General features: G+C 27.6%; 2 protein-coding genes across 3 annotated transcripts; one reads left to right on the forward strand and one right to left on the reverse strand.

Annotated features, from left to right (window-relative positions):
- Window positions 1–1,962: 1,962 nt before the first annotated feature.
- Window positions 1,963–9,611, reverse strand: LOC111039966. Of its 2 annotated transcripts, none has more exons than XM_022323652.1 (12): window positions 9,236–9,611; window positions 6,029–6,218; window positions 5,736–5,960; window positions 5,309–5,676; window positions 4,725–5,247; window positions 4,445–4,663; window positions 4,160–4,375; window positions 3,836–4,072; window positions 2,998–3,195; window positions 2,719–2,937; window positions 2,327–2,641; window positions 1,963–2,239 (listed from the first exon to the last, which is right to left on the reverse strand). In XM_022323652.1, the coding sequence occupies exons 1-12, from the start codon at window positions 9,240–9,242 to the stop codon at window positions 2,113–2,115; spliced, it is 2,844 nt and encodes a 947-aa protein (XP_022179344.1). In that variant the 5' UTR covers window positions 9,243–9,611; the 3' UTR covers window positions 1,963–2,112. The 2 variants fall into 2 exon arrangements, with proteins under 2 accessions (XP_022179344.1, XP_022179343.1); XM_022323651.1 differs by having other exon boundaries at window positions 6,029–6,311.
- A 1,554-nt stretch (window positions 9,612–11,165) lies between these two features.
- On the forward strand, window positions 11,166–16,435 carry LOC111039967. The gene is made up of 2 exons (XM_022323653.1): window positions 11,166–11,434; window positions 11,627–16,435. The coding sequence occupies exon 2, from the start codon at window positions 11,630–11,632 to the stop codon at window positions 15,506–15,508; it is 3,879 nt and encodes a 1,292-aa protein (XP_022179345.1). The 5' UTR covers window positions 11,166–11,434; window positions 11,627–11,629; the 3' UTR covers window positions 15,509–16,435.
- The last annotated feature ends 206 nt before the right edge of the window (window positions 16,436–16,641 follow it).

Below are 16,641 nucleotides of genomic sequence, written 5' to 3' on the forward strand. Positions count from 1 at the left end.
AAACAATTAAGGCATAGTTACCTACTTTGGATAAATCAAATTCAATCTTCCTAAAAATAAAATACAATTATGCCTTAATAAAACGGCACACCTACATGTCTTGTCTCCATCTTAAATGGCTTGACGTGGTAAATTGTACAATCTAAATAATCAATTTAACTCAGTTGTAATTTGTGTTAGAGTATTCTAAAATAAACAAACAATTTACTATTCTTAAAATTAAAATATAATAAATTAAGAGGTCCACTAGATAATATTCTTACTATTTACTCCAATGCATACGAGTTAAAATGATCACAATTTGCCTTACTCAGCGTTTTTAAGACAACACATGCAGGTTGTTGTCCTCTTAAAAGGATGTCGATACATAATATTTTGTTCTCTCACTCTTGATGCACGCTCAGCATAGCAAATTCATATTCAGCAGAACTAACCCTGTTATTACTAATAATATTAAAGTTGATTCATCTATAAGTAAACCTGAAGTCTGTAAGTCTGTAAGTCCTGAACTATGTTGTCTTTTTAGATTTTACAATATTTTATTTACTATCCAATTTAAAATAATAAATTGTATCACTTGGCTACACTCATGATGACACTATAATTCTATGCTGTACACTTATAAAATTGTATACATAAACATAGTAAATATATAGTCATATATTACTAGACATAGGAACCTTTTAGGGCAATCAATTTCTAATACTGAGCTGCAGTCATAAGGTTTAAATGTTATTATCCAAGCCTCTAATTTATAACAAATCATGACAGACATTTGAATTATGTGCCCAAAAGTTGAGTATATATTTTTTATGATTTTTCAGTAGTGCAAATGCTGTTATTTAGGTATCAGTCAGTGGTAATACCTGCACACCTATAGGCTATAACACTTTAGACTTTAACATGGATTATATTAGAATCGGAACATTTTAAATGTTTATAAATATTTTGAAAATATACCATGCCTAGAAAATGTTTACCCCATATAAATATTTGGTGAAAATCGTAAGTATTAACAGTTATTAGTTACTGAAATACTACAATATAATAAAATCAATTTAGTCAATAATCAATTTGACTAATTGAAGGTAGTGCAGAAGAATGCACTTCTTAAAATCAAACTTGATCTTAAATACTTAGTTCTTAAAAACTATAATTGTCTACTATCACCACTCTTCAACAGTCCAATGTTTTTGGTGTGCATCAAGATTACATACTTTTTGAGATGACAGCGATGAAGAACCATAGGTACAAAACTACTTATTAACGAGCTATACTCCAAAGTTGTCCATATGTATAGGAGCAAATAGTGGGGAGTTTGGCCCCCTCCGTAATAGTTTTATAGCCTCCCATAAAACCTGAAGATTTTACACCACATAGAAATATATGGATAAATACTCATCTGTACATCAAAATTATTCAGTTTTTCCAAATCTCAAACACTATTTGCCATTATGTCCATATCTCATAATATGTATAGTACATATTTTTAGTAAAAGAATACATCAAAAGTCAAAATACCGGGACTACATTCAATTATATTTAAATTTAAAAAAAATACATGCAGGGTACAATTAACCAATAATGACCTAAAAATTATATAATACGCAATTATATTATTTTTACTGTGAAATAATATGTAGTAATGTTTAAAATATTTTTTTCTACTAAAAAGTTTAAAGTGTATTTATCAATGATTTTCTTACATTCTATACATTTTGTTCTGTGTATATTTCATCAATTTTTGCTCCTAACTATTCTCCCCTACTAATTAAATTTTAAAATGACCAAATTAGCTGGAACACATGGTCACATTCAATACTGCCTTTAAATTGTGAAATAAAATCATGGCAGACTTTGTATTTAATATAATATAATAATTATTACTTTATAATAAAGCCATTATATTTTTGTGTTAAGAATTAATAAAACATTTATGTATATATGGGTGTGTACATTCAAACTAGTAAAAATAATATATTAAATATTTGAAAGAGACAGTTCATTATAAAACACCACAAAGAAAAAAATAATGGTATTATACTAGTGAAAATAGTAAATATAACAATCTTAATCATCCATTGACTTATTCTCAAATTTGTATTCATCATTTTAATGATCATCGTCAGGTGAATGGTTGTGGGAACTGTTCAGAACAAATAGCCACTCATCATTTTCACCTTTAAACATTTCTCCTTTGGCAGTGCATCCAGTATGCTTCTGTATACACTCTAAATATCTGTAATTAATAATATAATAGTGGTAAATAATATAACTTATAAATTATCACGATTAGACTGTAAGTAATCAATAAGAAAAAAATTACCTAGTTTCATCTTTTACACTGACTATTGTAAATTTGAATCCTTGTTCATCTGAGTAAATATAAGAATCTTTAGACTTTTCACTAAAATCGTCATCATCCGAGTAAATATCCTCATTAAAGTCGTCGTCGTCATCATCATCATCATCATCATCAATAGGATTATTCTGTTTATCCCAGAATTCAATATATTTCAACGGTTCACAGGAAGTTTCTAACATTTCATGTGTTGAATTTTTTTTTAATACACTTTTTCTCCTAGCTTTTATTTTTTCACGTGCATATGCTAATGATACTCTTTTTTCAACGCCAGGATAGCTAATTGTTTAAATGTTAACACAAATATCAATACAGATATATTTTTTGAATAATTTATTAATTAAAATTGAACATACTGAACTAATTCTTCATTATACAATTTTTTTGGTTTACTGTTTTCTTTCAAACATCTAAGCATTATTCTTTCAAGAAAAATAGCTGCTTGAAACTCATCATCACTCAATGGCAAATGATTGTGTTCTCCAGTAAACTCCAACATTGTAGTGTTATTCTCAACTGATATTGAGCCTTTAACTAAACATTTTAATTTTGTATTCATTTGACACAAAGCAAATCTATAAAAGATCATTTAAATTATTAAAATTATAATTATAAAACATAAGCTTCAATCTTACTTTCTTCCTTTTCTTAATGAATATAAAAATCCTATTTCATCTCTATATAGTGAGTAACCATCCCACATGTTCATTCCATCTGAAATAACTGATACACTAACTAGTTTAACTTCCCCAGATAGTTTAGAAGGTTGTCTTGTTCTAGCCATACTCCGCCAGGCCATTCTATAAGGAATTTTTTCTGCCGCATCAGGAAACCTATAGTACATTAAACATTTTTCTATTAATTCTAATGATTAATGAATAATAATATTATATTAACACAACTTGTATCTTAAATTAATGGAAACATTTAGCAAGCAAATCTTTAACACAAAGTTAAGAATTATGAAGGCTTTTTAAAATTTGTAGATATAATTTAATGATGAAAAATTAAACATAGCTGCATTAAAAAATATAAACAATTAAACAAATATTTACAATCAGTCTACATTTTTAGTTAATATTCTGGTTTCTGAACACCAAGCATGCAAAATTGTATTATTTATTTTAGATAGTATAATAAGATTAAAAATTATTTTTCTAGACCCTTTTTTAGGTTTTTTTTGTAAATTGTTAATAAGTTTTTGTCCAGGCAGAAAAAATATGTTTCAATAAGACTGAAGTCTAATTATAGCCAATCGTTATAAGCAAAATAAAATAAAAATAAATAAATCAGTTCAATCCAAAATTACTATACACCAATAAAAATCTTCTTTTTAACTACAAGAATTCATTATTTGCATTCAACTTAATAATAATGAGTAATGACTAACACCAAGTTGAGCATAGCCAACTTTGTTTCCAAATCGTTAATGAGCAAACATATATGATTTAAAAAAAAATTTTTTAATTAAACCTTTCAACTTCTTCATTGTAAATTTCTTTGAGACCCAAGTGAAGCTCGTTTCGTGCTCGTTCACATAAGGTATTAATGAATGATCGTTCCGATGGATTTCTTTTAAGATCCACTGGCGGATGGTTATGTTCTTTAGTTCTATAAATGACAAACCCATCTCCAGAAGCACGCAAAAATCCTCTTGAATGACACGCTTCATCAATTGCTGTTTTTCTATTTTTGGTACATCTTACTATTCTACAAAATTATTTAAATTAGTACACCTCACATACATTAATACTTTTATAATTAACGCCTAAACCTAAAAATAGTGTTTTTATTTACTTTCCACTGTTGGTTAATGTATCATTATGGTAATAATAACCTAGTTCATCCAAATATAAAGATGTTCCACGTCGAGTACCTGGTATCACTTGAACAGATAATAGTAATGGTGGTTCTCTTTGTAATACTGAATTTGGTTGATTTTTTAATCTCCTTGTTCGTTGCATTCTTCTGGTTGCATTTGCGTAATTAACCACAGTACTAGCAAGAGGAAAGCTAAACATTTTTTTTTTTTGATAATTATTATTTACTTTAGTTGTAATAATGTTATTTCAATCAAATTACTTCATAATTTCTTCCGCATAAATAGTTTTTAAGGGAGTTTCTTCATCTTGAGCCCTTTCTTTAATAGCATGCAAAAACGCTCTAGCTTGTTTTTCAGCATCACAGTTAGATGATGGTAAGTGATTATGACCTCTAGATCTAATAATATTCAATGTTTTCATGTTTAAATGGGCTCGACCTGGACACTTCTTTTTTCCCCAAACAACACATCTTAAGTACCTATAAATAAACATAAATACATATTAGAAAAATATTAATAGCATGATTTTAATTTATTTACTTCTTGTCATTTTTTTCGTTTTGTATTTGATAACTATAACCCATATTATCAAAATATATTGTTGAATCAATTCGCATCTGTAAAAATCCTAAATTGCGTTCAACTTTTTTTTTTTTTTCTTGACTTGATGATTCATGAAATGTATGTGTTTCTGGATTAGCAGTTTCTGAATTACTATTACCCGCATCTACGCTATCATTTTTTTGGTTAAATGTGTCTAGATTAGCAGTTTCTAGAATATTAGTATCTGCATCTTCACTATCGTTTTCTAGTTTAATTGTGACTTTATTGCTATCATTATTTTGAGACATGTCTTCATGAACTTCAGAAAAGCCAAGAGTAGAAGTTTGGTTACTATTTAGTATATTTTCAGAACCATCAATAATTACTGGACTAGAACGATCAATAGGTAATGTTACACTATCTTTTTCTAAATTTTCTCTCAATTCAATTGTTTTAGATTTTTGATTAGGTACAAATTCAAAAAGTTGAGGTTCTTGCCACTTATTACAATATATACAACCTAAAATAAAAAAATATTGTAATGAAGTGAAAAATATATGTTTTAAAATAATTATACGTACAAAACATATTCACAGTTGCATCTTTTTCTTTTTTAATATTTTTTGAAACATTCTCCTTATCATCTCTTACATTCAAAGTTTCACTTTCAACCTCACCAGTATCTTCATTAATCTCCATATCAATTTCATCCACTACTATCACTTCTATTTGATTCTCGGCATCAAACGTTATATCAGGTTTATAGTCTTCGTCTTCACTATTATTAGCAGTATTTTCAAGTGGAATATTTTTGTAATCATTAATTGCATCAATGAGTTCATTGTCTTCTATAGGAAATAGTGGGCCTTGCATTTTTTGTGGTTGGCGAAACCTCTGCATCCTTCTTGCAGTACTTGAAAATGTTACTTTACCCCTTAGTTTTGGTGTACTATTTCAAAATCAAATATTAATTATTATTATGTTTATAAAAAAAATAAATAAACTAACTTTTTTATTTCTTCATCAAAAATTGCTCTATTAGGTGTGTTTTCATTGATTGCTCTCTCTCTAATTTTCATTAAAAAGTTTCTCTTTAATAGTTCTTCATCATAATTTCTTGGTTTATGTGTGTGTGGTTCTCCTGAATGACGAATCATGTTGTCATAATTTCTAATAACAGCTCTAGCTGGACATGGTTTCTTTTTAATACCTTTTTGGGTACATTTTAAATACCTATATCAAAATAACTAAAATAAAATAAAATCCAATTTATTTAAATACTATTGTTACATTATCATTACTTTTTGTTATTTGCAATTTTATGGTTATGGTAGGCAAATCCATTTCCATCATAAAATATTGTGCAATTTGGTCGTAAACCTGGAGCAGTTCGAACTGGTGACCAAGTGGATTGTGATTGTTCAGACTTTTTTTTTGATTTAAGCCTTGTTTGGGGGCCAGATTTAGGCACTTCTCCATTCTCAGGATCATCTGACACGGATATTACACATTTTGATTCATAATTTTCACTAATAGATGGTTCAGTGGATTTTAATACATTCTCATTATCACAATAATTATGGTCTAGACAATGAAATAAAAATCATATTTAAAACCTATTTATCAACTTCAATAAATAGTTATGATTGATCTATTTAGATGTATTTTAGAAAGAAAAATATCATTTTTAAATAAATTAAATTTTAGGGGTGTAAACCGATGTTAAGGATAAAACAGTACTTTTCTAGTACACTACCTACATAGTGTTCAGTAGTTTAGTCTGCTAATTATATTATTTTTTGATATCTACAAATATATTTGTTTATTTAATGTCGAAATTAACAATTTAAACTTGGTTAAAACTACTTTAAAGTTGGTGTATACCTTTATTTAATTTCTATAACCATCAAGTGTAGTTACATTGTAATAATTTATATATTTTTATATTAGTTATTGATTACATTAATATGTCTGAGGCCTTTTGAAATGAGAAGTTTAAATAAATTATTTTGTTCTGTTTTCCCCACATGTTTCGATTACTTGTAAAATTATTGTATTTGTTTTTCTAATTACTGTACTTTTTGCTCAGACTTTGCGTAATCACTTATTGTATATTTCATACAATAAAGTTATTATTAACTCATGTTTAAAACTATACAGAATAATTTTAATTATGCAATTGATATTTCTCAAAGCTTGAAATCATAAACTATTTTAAGATATATTGGTATGTGATTATTTTAAATAGTTTTGAAATTTGTATGTGGCATAATGAACAATTAGACAAAAAGATCAATTTGTCTAGAGTTTTCAATAAATGTGAAATATATTATCTTTTTATTTATTCTCCAAGAAAATAATAGGCCCCACTATACATGTTAGTGTAAGGGCCCCCATGAGTTCACAATTTGAAATATAAACTCATTAAATAGTTACCTACCCAATACAAATTAAATAATTACAATTTGCATATACTTTTCTCAAACAACTAAAATATCAATAAAAACAAAAACATAATTTTTTTTTTGTTAATATAATATTATATTACAATGTTGTATTATGTAATAAATTGTGAAGTTAAATAATACATTTTATGGCAATAAAACTGAATTAATAATTACTAAAATAATCTAACAAATATAATAAGTAATGCAGTAATCCTATGCATTTGTTATAAGTTTGTCTATACTTTGTTCTTGTAGTAGCCAGTGTAATTTTTTTTTCAGAATCTTAAAATAATTGCTATGCTTAATTTCTAATGGTATTATATTGTACATTTTTAGATCAATATATAATAGATTTGTGAATTGTGTTAATTTTTTGTTTATAGTTGGTACTATAAGAAATTTGTCAAATTTTATGTCTGTGTTCTGTTTTGAAAGTAAAATTATTTTAATTATGTAAAGTACCGAAGTCTTGTGAAATATTTTTTTTAGTGGCAGTACATTCATATCATTGTTTAAGTATTTTGAGTTGTATGATTGTCAATTTCTGATTTCTCTTGCTTTGTGCATTCTTTTGCAGAGATTATTTTTATTTTTATTTTTTTAAGGGGATATAACTTTGGCATTTGTTGTCCTGCTCACAAGTTTGTTACATAGTAAATTTACGCTCAACAGATCACGTAAAGGTTAGTTAGTTTATAAATTAGAGTGAATCAACCTTTTAATAAAACTTGATGGTAAGAACATTATCTGTGTTAAAAGCATGGGGTTTTTAAGATAATACAATTTTTAAGTAGGTTATGAGCATTTGCAATCCACAGTATATTATATACGCAAAAATTGCTAAAAAAATTGAACAATCGTAAAAAACCCATAAATTAACACAGATAATATTCTTACCATCAAGTTTTAAAATAGGTCTATTCACTCTATTTTTTAAACTAACAAAGCTACACATGCTCCACTAAGGTTAAATTGCTATGTTACGAACTTGTAAGACAGACGCAACAGATGCCAGTGTTATGTCTTCTTAATGAATAGATCTAATTTGCAGATAACAGCTCCTAATAACAAACAACTTGTTAAGAAAATTTTGCTTATTTTTCACATTAAACTACTAAAATAAGAATATCTATAAATGGTTTAGAAGCATACACATTTGTGTATTCTATTAACTATTATTTTATTTTTAATATTAATTTTAAAAAAATGTTTTCCCTTCAGAACTGTGCTTAATATTTAATAAATTAAATTTTAAATTGTAATATTATTTGTTTTTAAATACAGCTCAATAATTGATACTTCATTCAACTATACAAAATTAATTAATATAACATAATGTTAGTGTGTTGTTAATTTGTCACTGCAAATGAAACAGCACATTAAGTTAGGAATCAAACACATTCTGTAAGTGTACATCTCATAAATTAGGATTTAAGTCAATTGTGTTCAAACATCATCTTATTACAAGTCGGTATGCGGATGCTTCATAAATTAATGACAAAACTAGTATCTACAAATTCATACAAATTTTCCAAGGACTTAAATTAATAGAAATGTATTTGAAATAATAATGGGGTATTCAATCAACACCAGTAGACATAGAATAAATACATTTTTAAAAATGTCTGTTCAATGATACACAAGTACACAACCAGTATGTAACAATTAACATAATATAATTTTATAAGAGGTACCTATTCCAAAATGATCGGTTTTAAGTACTCATAAAATACTCGTAAAAGATGACTTTGTTAGCCCTAGATAAGCAGAATGCGATAGGCACGAACAGTGGATAAATGAGTACAAATAAAATATAAATATAAAAAGAAGTATCAACAGTCGTATCGCATGAAACAATATATTATTATTTTAAAAACATAAAACGCATTGTATACCTATTTGTATTTTGTGTATAATGATAATAGACAATAATAATAGTGTATGATGATGTATATAATCATACAATTGAGTGTAAGGGAAAAGCTCACTTTTACCACCGTGTACCGATTTCACGAACAAAACGTACAGTACCCAATAGTAATAGGACGGTACAACTCTTACCTGCCATTTTTGGTCACTGTCCACTGGGCTATGAGGCACAAGCGACTAACGTAGCAAGTAGTAACTTGAGTAACATCAACGATAAGACAGTTGAACGACGATTTTTCGACGAACGGGCTTATACACTTACAAACATCAAATCGTAGCGCGGCCAATGATTCGATCGAATTATCGAATAATGAATATCAATTCACATCTACGATAAGACTAAAACCACCCGTTGTTTATTAATAATAATTTTCTATCGACAAAATGTAATTCGCAAACATATTACATACAAGTATACAACTTCACGGCGATAACGTCAAATCGTCATGTGTCCAGTCGGAGCACATCACACGACACAAACGCGAAATACGATTTTTAACACAAAATACAAAATAACCATAGGTAGGTTTTTACATGACGTAATCATCAAATTCGCTGGTAATAAAAATCCCAAGGTACAAACATGGTCCAACTATGAACCAAAGCGATGACGTCATACTACCACCGTGATTTGGTTATCTATCTGAATGAGATAGACTCCACGTCTCCACCACTCAACCATAGATAATATATAAATATAATATAATATATTCTTATATTATCTATGCACTCAACTCTTTAATCTCTATTCTATGGATAGACTCAACTAGACTGCCCCATGGATCCTCATATTTCTATATAATACTCATGGATTTTTAAAAATAAATGTATTATATTATAAAGTCTATATTATTGTATATGTTCTAAGGGTCTATGATTTTACATTACTTTTTAGTTTCTACTAGGTAGCGAACTCTCGCTATCAGTTGAAGTCGGCTGGCATTGTATCACTTAAACATTTTGAATAATGAATATTTTGCACAGATATAGTTATAAGTATAATTATATTTATTCTAATATTCTATTTATCTGTGAATGTCAACCGAAAAAATGGAATCTAGGAAAAAAAGAACTAATTATTAGAAATTTTAAACAGTGTCCCACTAATCAATATTTTTTAAAAAAAAAATTTCAATATAATGCATAGACACTTATGCTATATTTTTGGTATTATTTATTATTATTATTATTATTATTTATTATAAAAAAAATACGAAACATAAATATAATAATATAGAGTAAGATGCATTTTTGTTACTGGAAATTCCCTAAGTAATCCTAGTGCCCTTATAGTTGACTATAGGTGACCTTTTCATACTTTATCATAAAATATAACTAGTGGTAAGATATCATCTTACTCTGTATTATTATACTAAGCTTTATTGTATTTATGTTTCATATTTTTTTTATAATAAATAATACCAAAAATATAGCATAAGTGTCTATGCATTATATAAAAAAATTTTTATTTTAAATATTGATAAGTGGGACACTGTTCAACATTTTTAAAAATTGTTCTTTTTTTCCGTGTTCTTTTTTTCCTTGGCCTTTTTTACCGATAACCATTTATCCCAATGCAATTATTACATTTTTTTAAATATATGATTTTAAAGAATAATATTTTGTATCTTATGGCTCTAGTGAATATTTTAGTGAAAATGTTATATTACAAACAACACAGGGAAAATTCATTTGAAAAATAAATATATTCTGAATTCAAAAAAGTTATACGCTAAGCCGCTACTAATACAGATCAGATTTTAGTATATCATATTCGTCAGTGAATATCTAGGAATTCACAGCAAAATCAATACGTTGGATACAGAACACATTTAAATTAATATGCGCGTGCCAGATAAAATGTGTTTTACTAGTTCCCTTAAATGAAATAGCATCATACAAATAGTTTAAAACCTGTTTTGGGTAAGACTTAGTACGTTTTGAATATGATATCCATACTACCACATTTATTCAAAATTTTTGTTTGCCGCATAATTAACTGATAATTGATAATCAACATGTTATCTAATATCTATGTTATGCGCACGACACAGTTGCGCACGCGCACTACTAGCGGTGAATTCCTGCTTTTTGAAGTGATATTAACCGTTTTTTTTGTGTTGTATGGTTAAAGATAGTCTGAAAAATTAAAATTGAATTAAATTCATAGACATTTTACTTTATGCATTTATAGTTTCACCACAGAGAAGATAAACTTTACTTCGAACTTGTACAAATTCACTGCCCAAAACTTCAAAACTAAAATGAACTAATTGTTATCAGCTCTGTCTTCAATAAGTTTAATTTCAGCAACCAGCAGTCAATTACTAGGTAAATATATCAACATTATGTTATACGTTGTAATAATAAAAGATAATCCATATTGTCCATGTTTTATATTTATTTAATTTCTATGCACTTTTTGAAACAGTTATCAATATTATGGTTTAAAGTCAAACATTTAACATTGTTTAAGTATATTGTATACTAGGTAATTCATATTTAACATATATTTTTTTTCAGATAATGGGTGAGTTAAAGCAAATTTTTCTTTTAATACAGAATGATATTAACCAAGATAATTTGAAAGAAGCTCTCAATACTTTTAACATTCATTACAACAATATTAAAGACGTTAAAGGATTTCAAAATTTTGCAGTTAGTATAGTAAGTGTGTTGGCTCAAAAACTTCAATCTGAATTTACTTCTACTGACAAAATTAAGCAGTTTGGTAGAAACACTAATGACGTCATTCAGTTTGCTGATCGCTGCTTCACAATGATCAATTTGTCTGATCTGCAGCCAATACAAAATAGTTTATATGTTATTGTCAAATATTTACTTATGAATAATCATGTGTCTGAAGCTGTCCATTTTAGTAATTATCTTTTAAATAATTTATCTCCGCCTTGTGATATACTGAAATACTTAGTTCAGTTATTTGCTCATCAAATTCATAAGACATGTCCCATTGATGATGATTTAAAAAAGTTAAACGTTATACTGATGTGGGATGCTGCATTAAACCTGGTAAAATGTCATACTGGGAAAGAAATTGAGTATGCATTATTTTCATCACTAACAATCTTGAAAAATATGAATGGATTAATATTACACGAAGGCCGTACCATGGATGTAGTTATTTTGGATATGACTTTAGAATCAGTGTTATCTTCCAGTGGTTTAAGAAAAAAAAATGATCGAGAATGTATGATGCATTTATACTTTATGTTAGTTGAAAACATTGTAGCTGTAATGCAAAACATGATGCGTCACAGACAAATGCATGTACATTACTTGATCAAGCATATAAAATTAATGATTGATGTTTGTTCTTTGAATAAAACTGAAAAAGAATCATTGTCATTATTGATATCATTATTCAAGTTTATTGATAACTCTATTAAAACTGGTCTTGATTTAAATTTTGAACTTCGTAAAATGATAACATTTGTTGAAAAGTATGAACCAACGATGATATTACCAAACACAATGTTACATCACGTGTTCAAGGCTGCCATCATAACAATTACAAAATTAAAGAACTTTTGGAATGAAGGATTGATTATTAATTCTCCTGAAACAATCTCACAAATGCTTGTATTATTACACCATCTAGTTTATATAAGTAAACATAATTCAATTAGTCAGATATGCTGTAAAAGCAATGATTGTGATCTCAAAGAGGATTCAACATCTGAAATGAGTCTGATTAACATAGTGTTTATCATTATACGACACATAATTAGTACTAATCATACATTTTTAAATTCCGAAGATATCTTTAAGTGGATGGAATTGTTCACTTCTTTGTTCAATAGAGTAAATAAATCAAATTGCTCAAACAAAATTGCTTTCATTGAATTTTCATTAACTAGTGCTTATAATCTTTGTATTTTTACATCATCTGGTGAGTTCACACATTTATGCTTAGATTTTCTTAAAAATGTATACTCAATGTTTGATCCTTGTGGAATTAATTCAGAACTTGTGGCTCGTGTTGCAATTTTACTGAGTCGGTATTTATACAATGAAAATAAACATGATGAAGCTTTAAGGTGTATTGCATATTGGTGTGTGCGTACTCGTTCTGAACTTGCTGCCCAACAATGGGTTTATCTTAAATGCAAAGAGGAGAGAAATAATATTATTATCAAACAAACAATTTTGAAAACATTTGAAAATGATATTGATTTAAAAAAGGAATGGCCTGATTATATTTTGACAAAATCTGATTACACTGAAATAATGTGGTTAGAACTAAAAGCTCATGGTCATCAAAATAAAATAAAACAAGATTCTACCGCTGTGTTGGAACTATTTGAAGAATTAATGGGTGGTAAACTGTCCAGAGAGTTCAAGTGTCGTGTCATAATTACTACTGCTTACATAATACTGCATTCAAATAGTACTAGAGGTTTAAAAAGAGTAATTGATGTACTAGAGGACTACATTCGTAAACTGAAAGTAGAAACATCAATGGAGAAAAAAAGTATGCCATTGATGTTGGGCAATTTATATTATGCAAATTACCTGTGTTTATTAAAACATTTGCAAAACCTTGTCAGTAAAGAATTGGATTCATATACTGAAGAGAGATTGGAACAAGGTATGGAGCAACAAAATACTATTCAATATGAACCTTTATCTTGGATATTGCCATTAAAAATAAAACCTAAACTTTTCAATTGCTTGTATTGGGCTGTTGAGAATTGGTCTGCTTTAATAAATGATACAATCAAAGATGATCAAGATGTTAAATTACTTTTTAGAAGTCTTCAAGAAGTTGCATTTATATTCAAATTGCATGGTGACTCAAAAGAAGTGGAAGTGTGGCAACTTTTATATAAATTAGCTTCTAATAAAAAGTGTCAAAAAAATATTTTTATAGCCCTTACAGAGTTACTGAAAATTAGTGAGATAGATGTTTTAGAATTAACTAATTTAGCTAAATACTTGCCTAAAATGGCTATTGATTATAAGTTGGCATTGGCAACTTCTCTTTTAAACCAATCAAAATTTAATGATGCACAAATATTGCTAGAGGGAATCAATGATAAAGAACTGAACAATAATGTTATATTAATGGCAGAATATTCTTACCTTAAAAGTCGCTTGTGCTTTGAATCTGGGAAATTCAACAAAAATAAATGTCTTTCGATATTCCTTGAAGCTTATAATCGTGCACATAGTCTTATTAAAAGGCTAGATTACTTTTATGAATATTTGGCAATGCATTTTGTAATATTGAGCATATGCTCATATTTGAATTTAATTTATATAAATACTTTCAAACCTGTTGAAGCTCGCTGTTTTTTGAAAGTTCAAATGAATATTGTCCTAAAGTCTGCCTTAACTAAGAGAGCATTAAATGTATTTTTAATGAACTGCTGGAATGAACTGATGTGTTGTAATTTTGAAAATGCTAATGGTCAATTGGAACATGTAATGACTTTACTAGATTTTAAAGAAGAAGAGTTGGATTTAAAAATGCAAAAATTAACTGTAAACTATTCTCCAAATAGATATTCTCCATTATCAGATTATAGATGCTCCCAAATCCCTAGAATAAATACAATGGCGTCGCCTTCCTTAAAACGGTTAAACAATAAACTTGCACAAAAGAGTATTTCTGAATTTTGTGACAAAGCTATCAGTAGCAATGGCCCGTTTGATCCAATAATCATGCATTCAGTTATTGAAGTGTGTGTTCTTAAAGCTGTTTACTGTTCTAAAGCCAATCAACAAAAATTAGCCGAATATTATTTTAAACGTACATTTCAACTATTGGAATTGTCTCTACCGCAGTTAAATAAAAATGAAGTGTATAACATATTTACAGTTAGACAAAAAACTTTAGCCAAGTATCATTATGCAGAACACCTTGTTCTTTTCAATGATCCATCTAAGTCAATGGTTTATCTTAAAAAAGCTAAAGAATCTTGCCATGATGAATGGTTGTCAATGTACGTGAATGAACTAATCATGTCACTCAAAGTTGATAGCATCATGAGTTATGCTATCTCAAATGTTCATCATTCACCTGTGGCAGAATCTCATACTCAAGAATTAAAGACCCCAAAGGCTACTAAACTGCGAGTAAATACAAGATCACGAGCTGTTCCTATATTTGTTACCCCAGTTGTAAGAAAATTAAAAATGACACTAGAAAGTCCAAATTCAAGACAAAATAAAATTAAAACACCTTCGATAAAAGGGACTGAAAAAATTAAAAATGATTCAGTCGCTAAGAAAAAAATTGGAAAAGAAAACATCATGAAGTCTACAACAAAACAAGATATTGAAATAAAAGTTAGAGAGAAAAGAGGTACTAGTAAAAAAGAAATCACCGAACAACCACCATCACTAATTATTAAAAAGCGTACCAATAGATTAAATATTTAGATTTAATTATACATATTGTTCCATGTACTATTTTGTAATTTTTATTTGAAAATAATAAGTTTAAGGTTAATATGATGTGAATTTGAACTATAAACATTAGTGATTTAATTAGGTTATATTTTTTTAAAGATTATTTTTAATGTATTGAATTTAAAATGAAAATAAGATTAATAAATGTTAATAGTTGTATGAATTAAATAAAAATGATAACATTTTAAATGTACTTATAGACTATATTTTTAACAGTGATAGGTGTGTAATAAACAGTTAGTGAAAATTGTATGCGTCTATCAATGTAATATCAACTGATTTTGGAAATCGTTGTATATTAGGTTTTGAATTTTACTTGAATAATCCAAAATTAATTTTTCCATCTAAATTCAAAAACTTATTCATATTCATGTTTAATATTTTCTAAAACTCTAATGTCACTTTTTTGGAACTACGCAAGAAATAGTCACAATAATGCTTCAATTTTCAATATCAGTTTATTTTAAGTAAATCTAGTTGGTGCATTCGAGACTCTCAATTTGAAATTCCCAGTAGTTTTGAAAAACGCTGGGAAAACAAAAAAAATAAAAATAAGGAAAAACATGGACTTTTACTCAAAATTGGTTTTTGGTGAAACTCTAAAAATTACCCAACCTATGTATTGATATACATAACACGACACAATACGGTGAGTTGTGAACCCCCTTTGTTTTAGATACATCTTAGACAAGTGGTCCAAGTATCAGAGTTTGTATAAACCACTATTTTTACCACGGTTTAAAATTTGCTAGGTTTACCGGTGTGAAAAAAAGTAAAAACCCACTAGGATTTTGAAGATATTTTGGACCATATTATCATTTATATCATTTACATGCTTAGTGAATTTCTACAATATATATATACATGTATATATATATGTTTACATATGTGTATACATTTTTAATTGTAGTATAAACCACAGAACAAAAAATGATGAAAAAGACACATGTTTAGATGTAAGAAATAATAAAAATAAAAAGAGATACATGTCAATATTTTGATAACTTTATACTTTAAATATCATAAATGTGTAATATTTTAATGAAAAAAAATATATATGTACCTACAATTATGACAAAACTAAACCTATTTATTTTTGCTTA

This window comes from Myzus persicae, unplaced genomic scaffold (assembly GCF_001856785.1).
Source record: "Myzus persicae strain clone G006 unplaced genomic scaffold, MPER_G0061.0, whole genome shotgun sequence".
NCBI lineage: Eukaryota > Metazoa > Arthropoda > Insecta > Hemiptera > Aphididae > Myzus > Myzus persicae.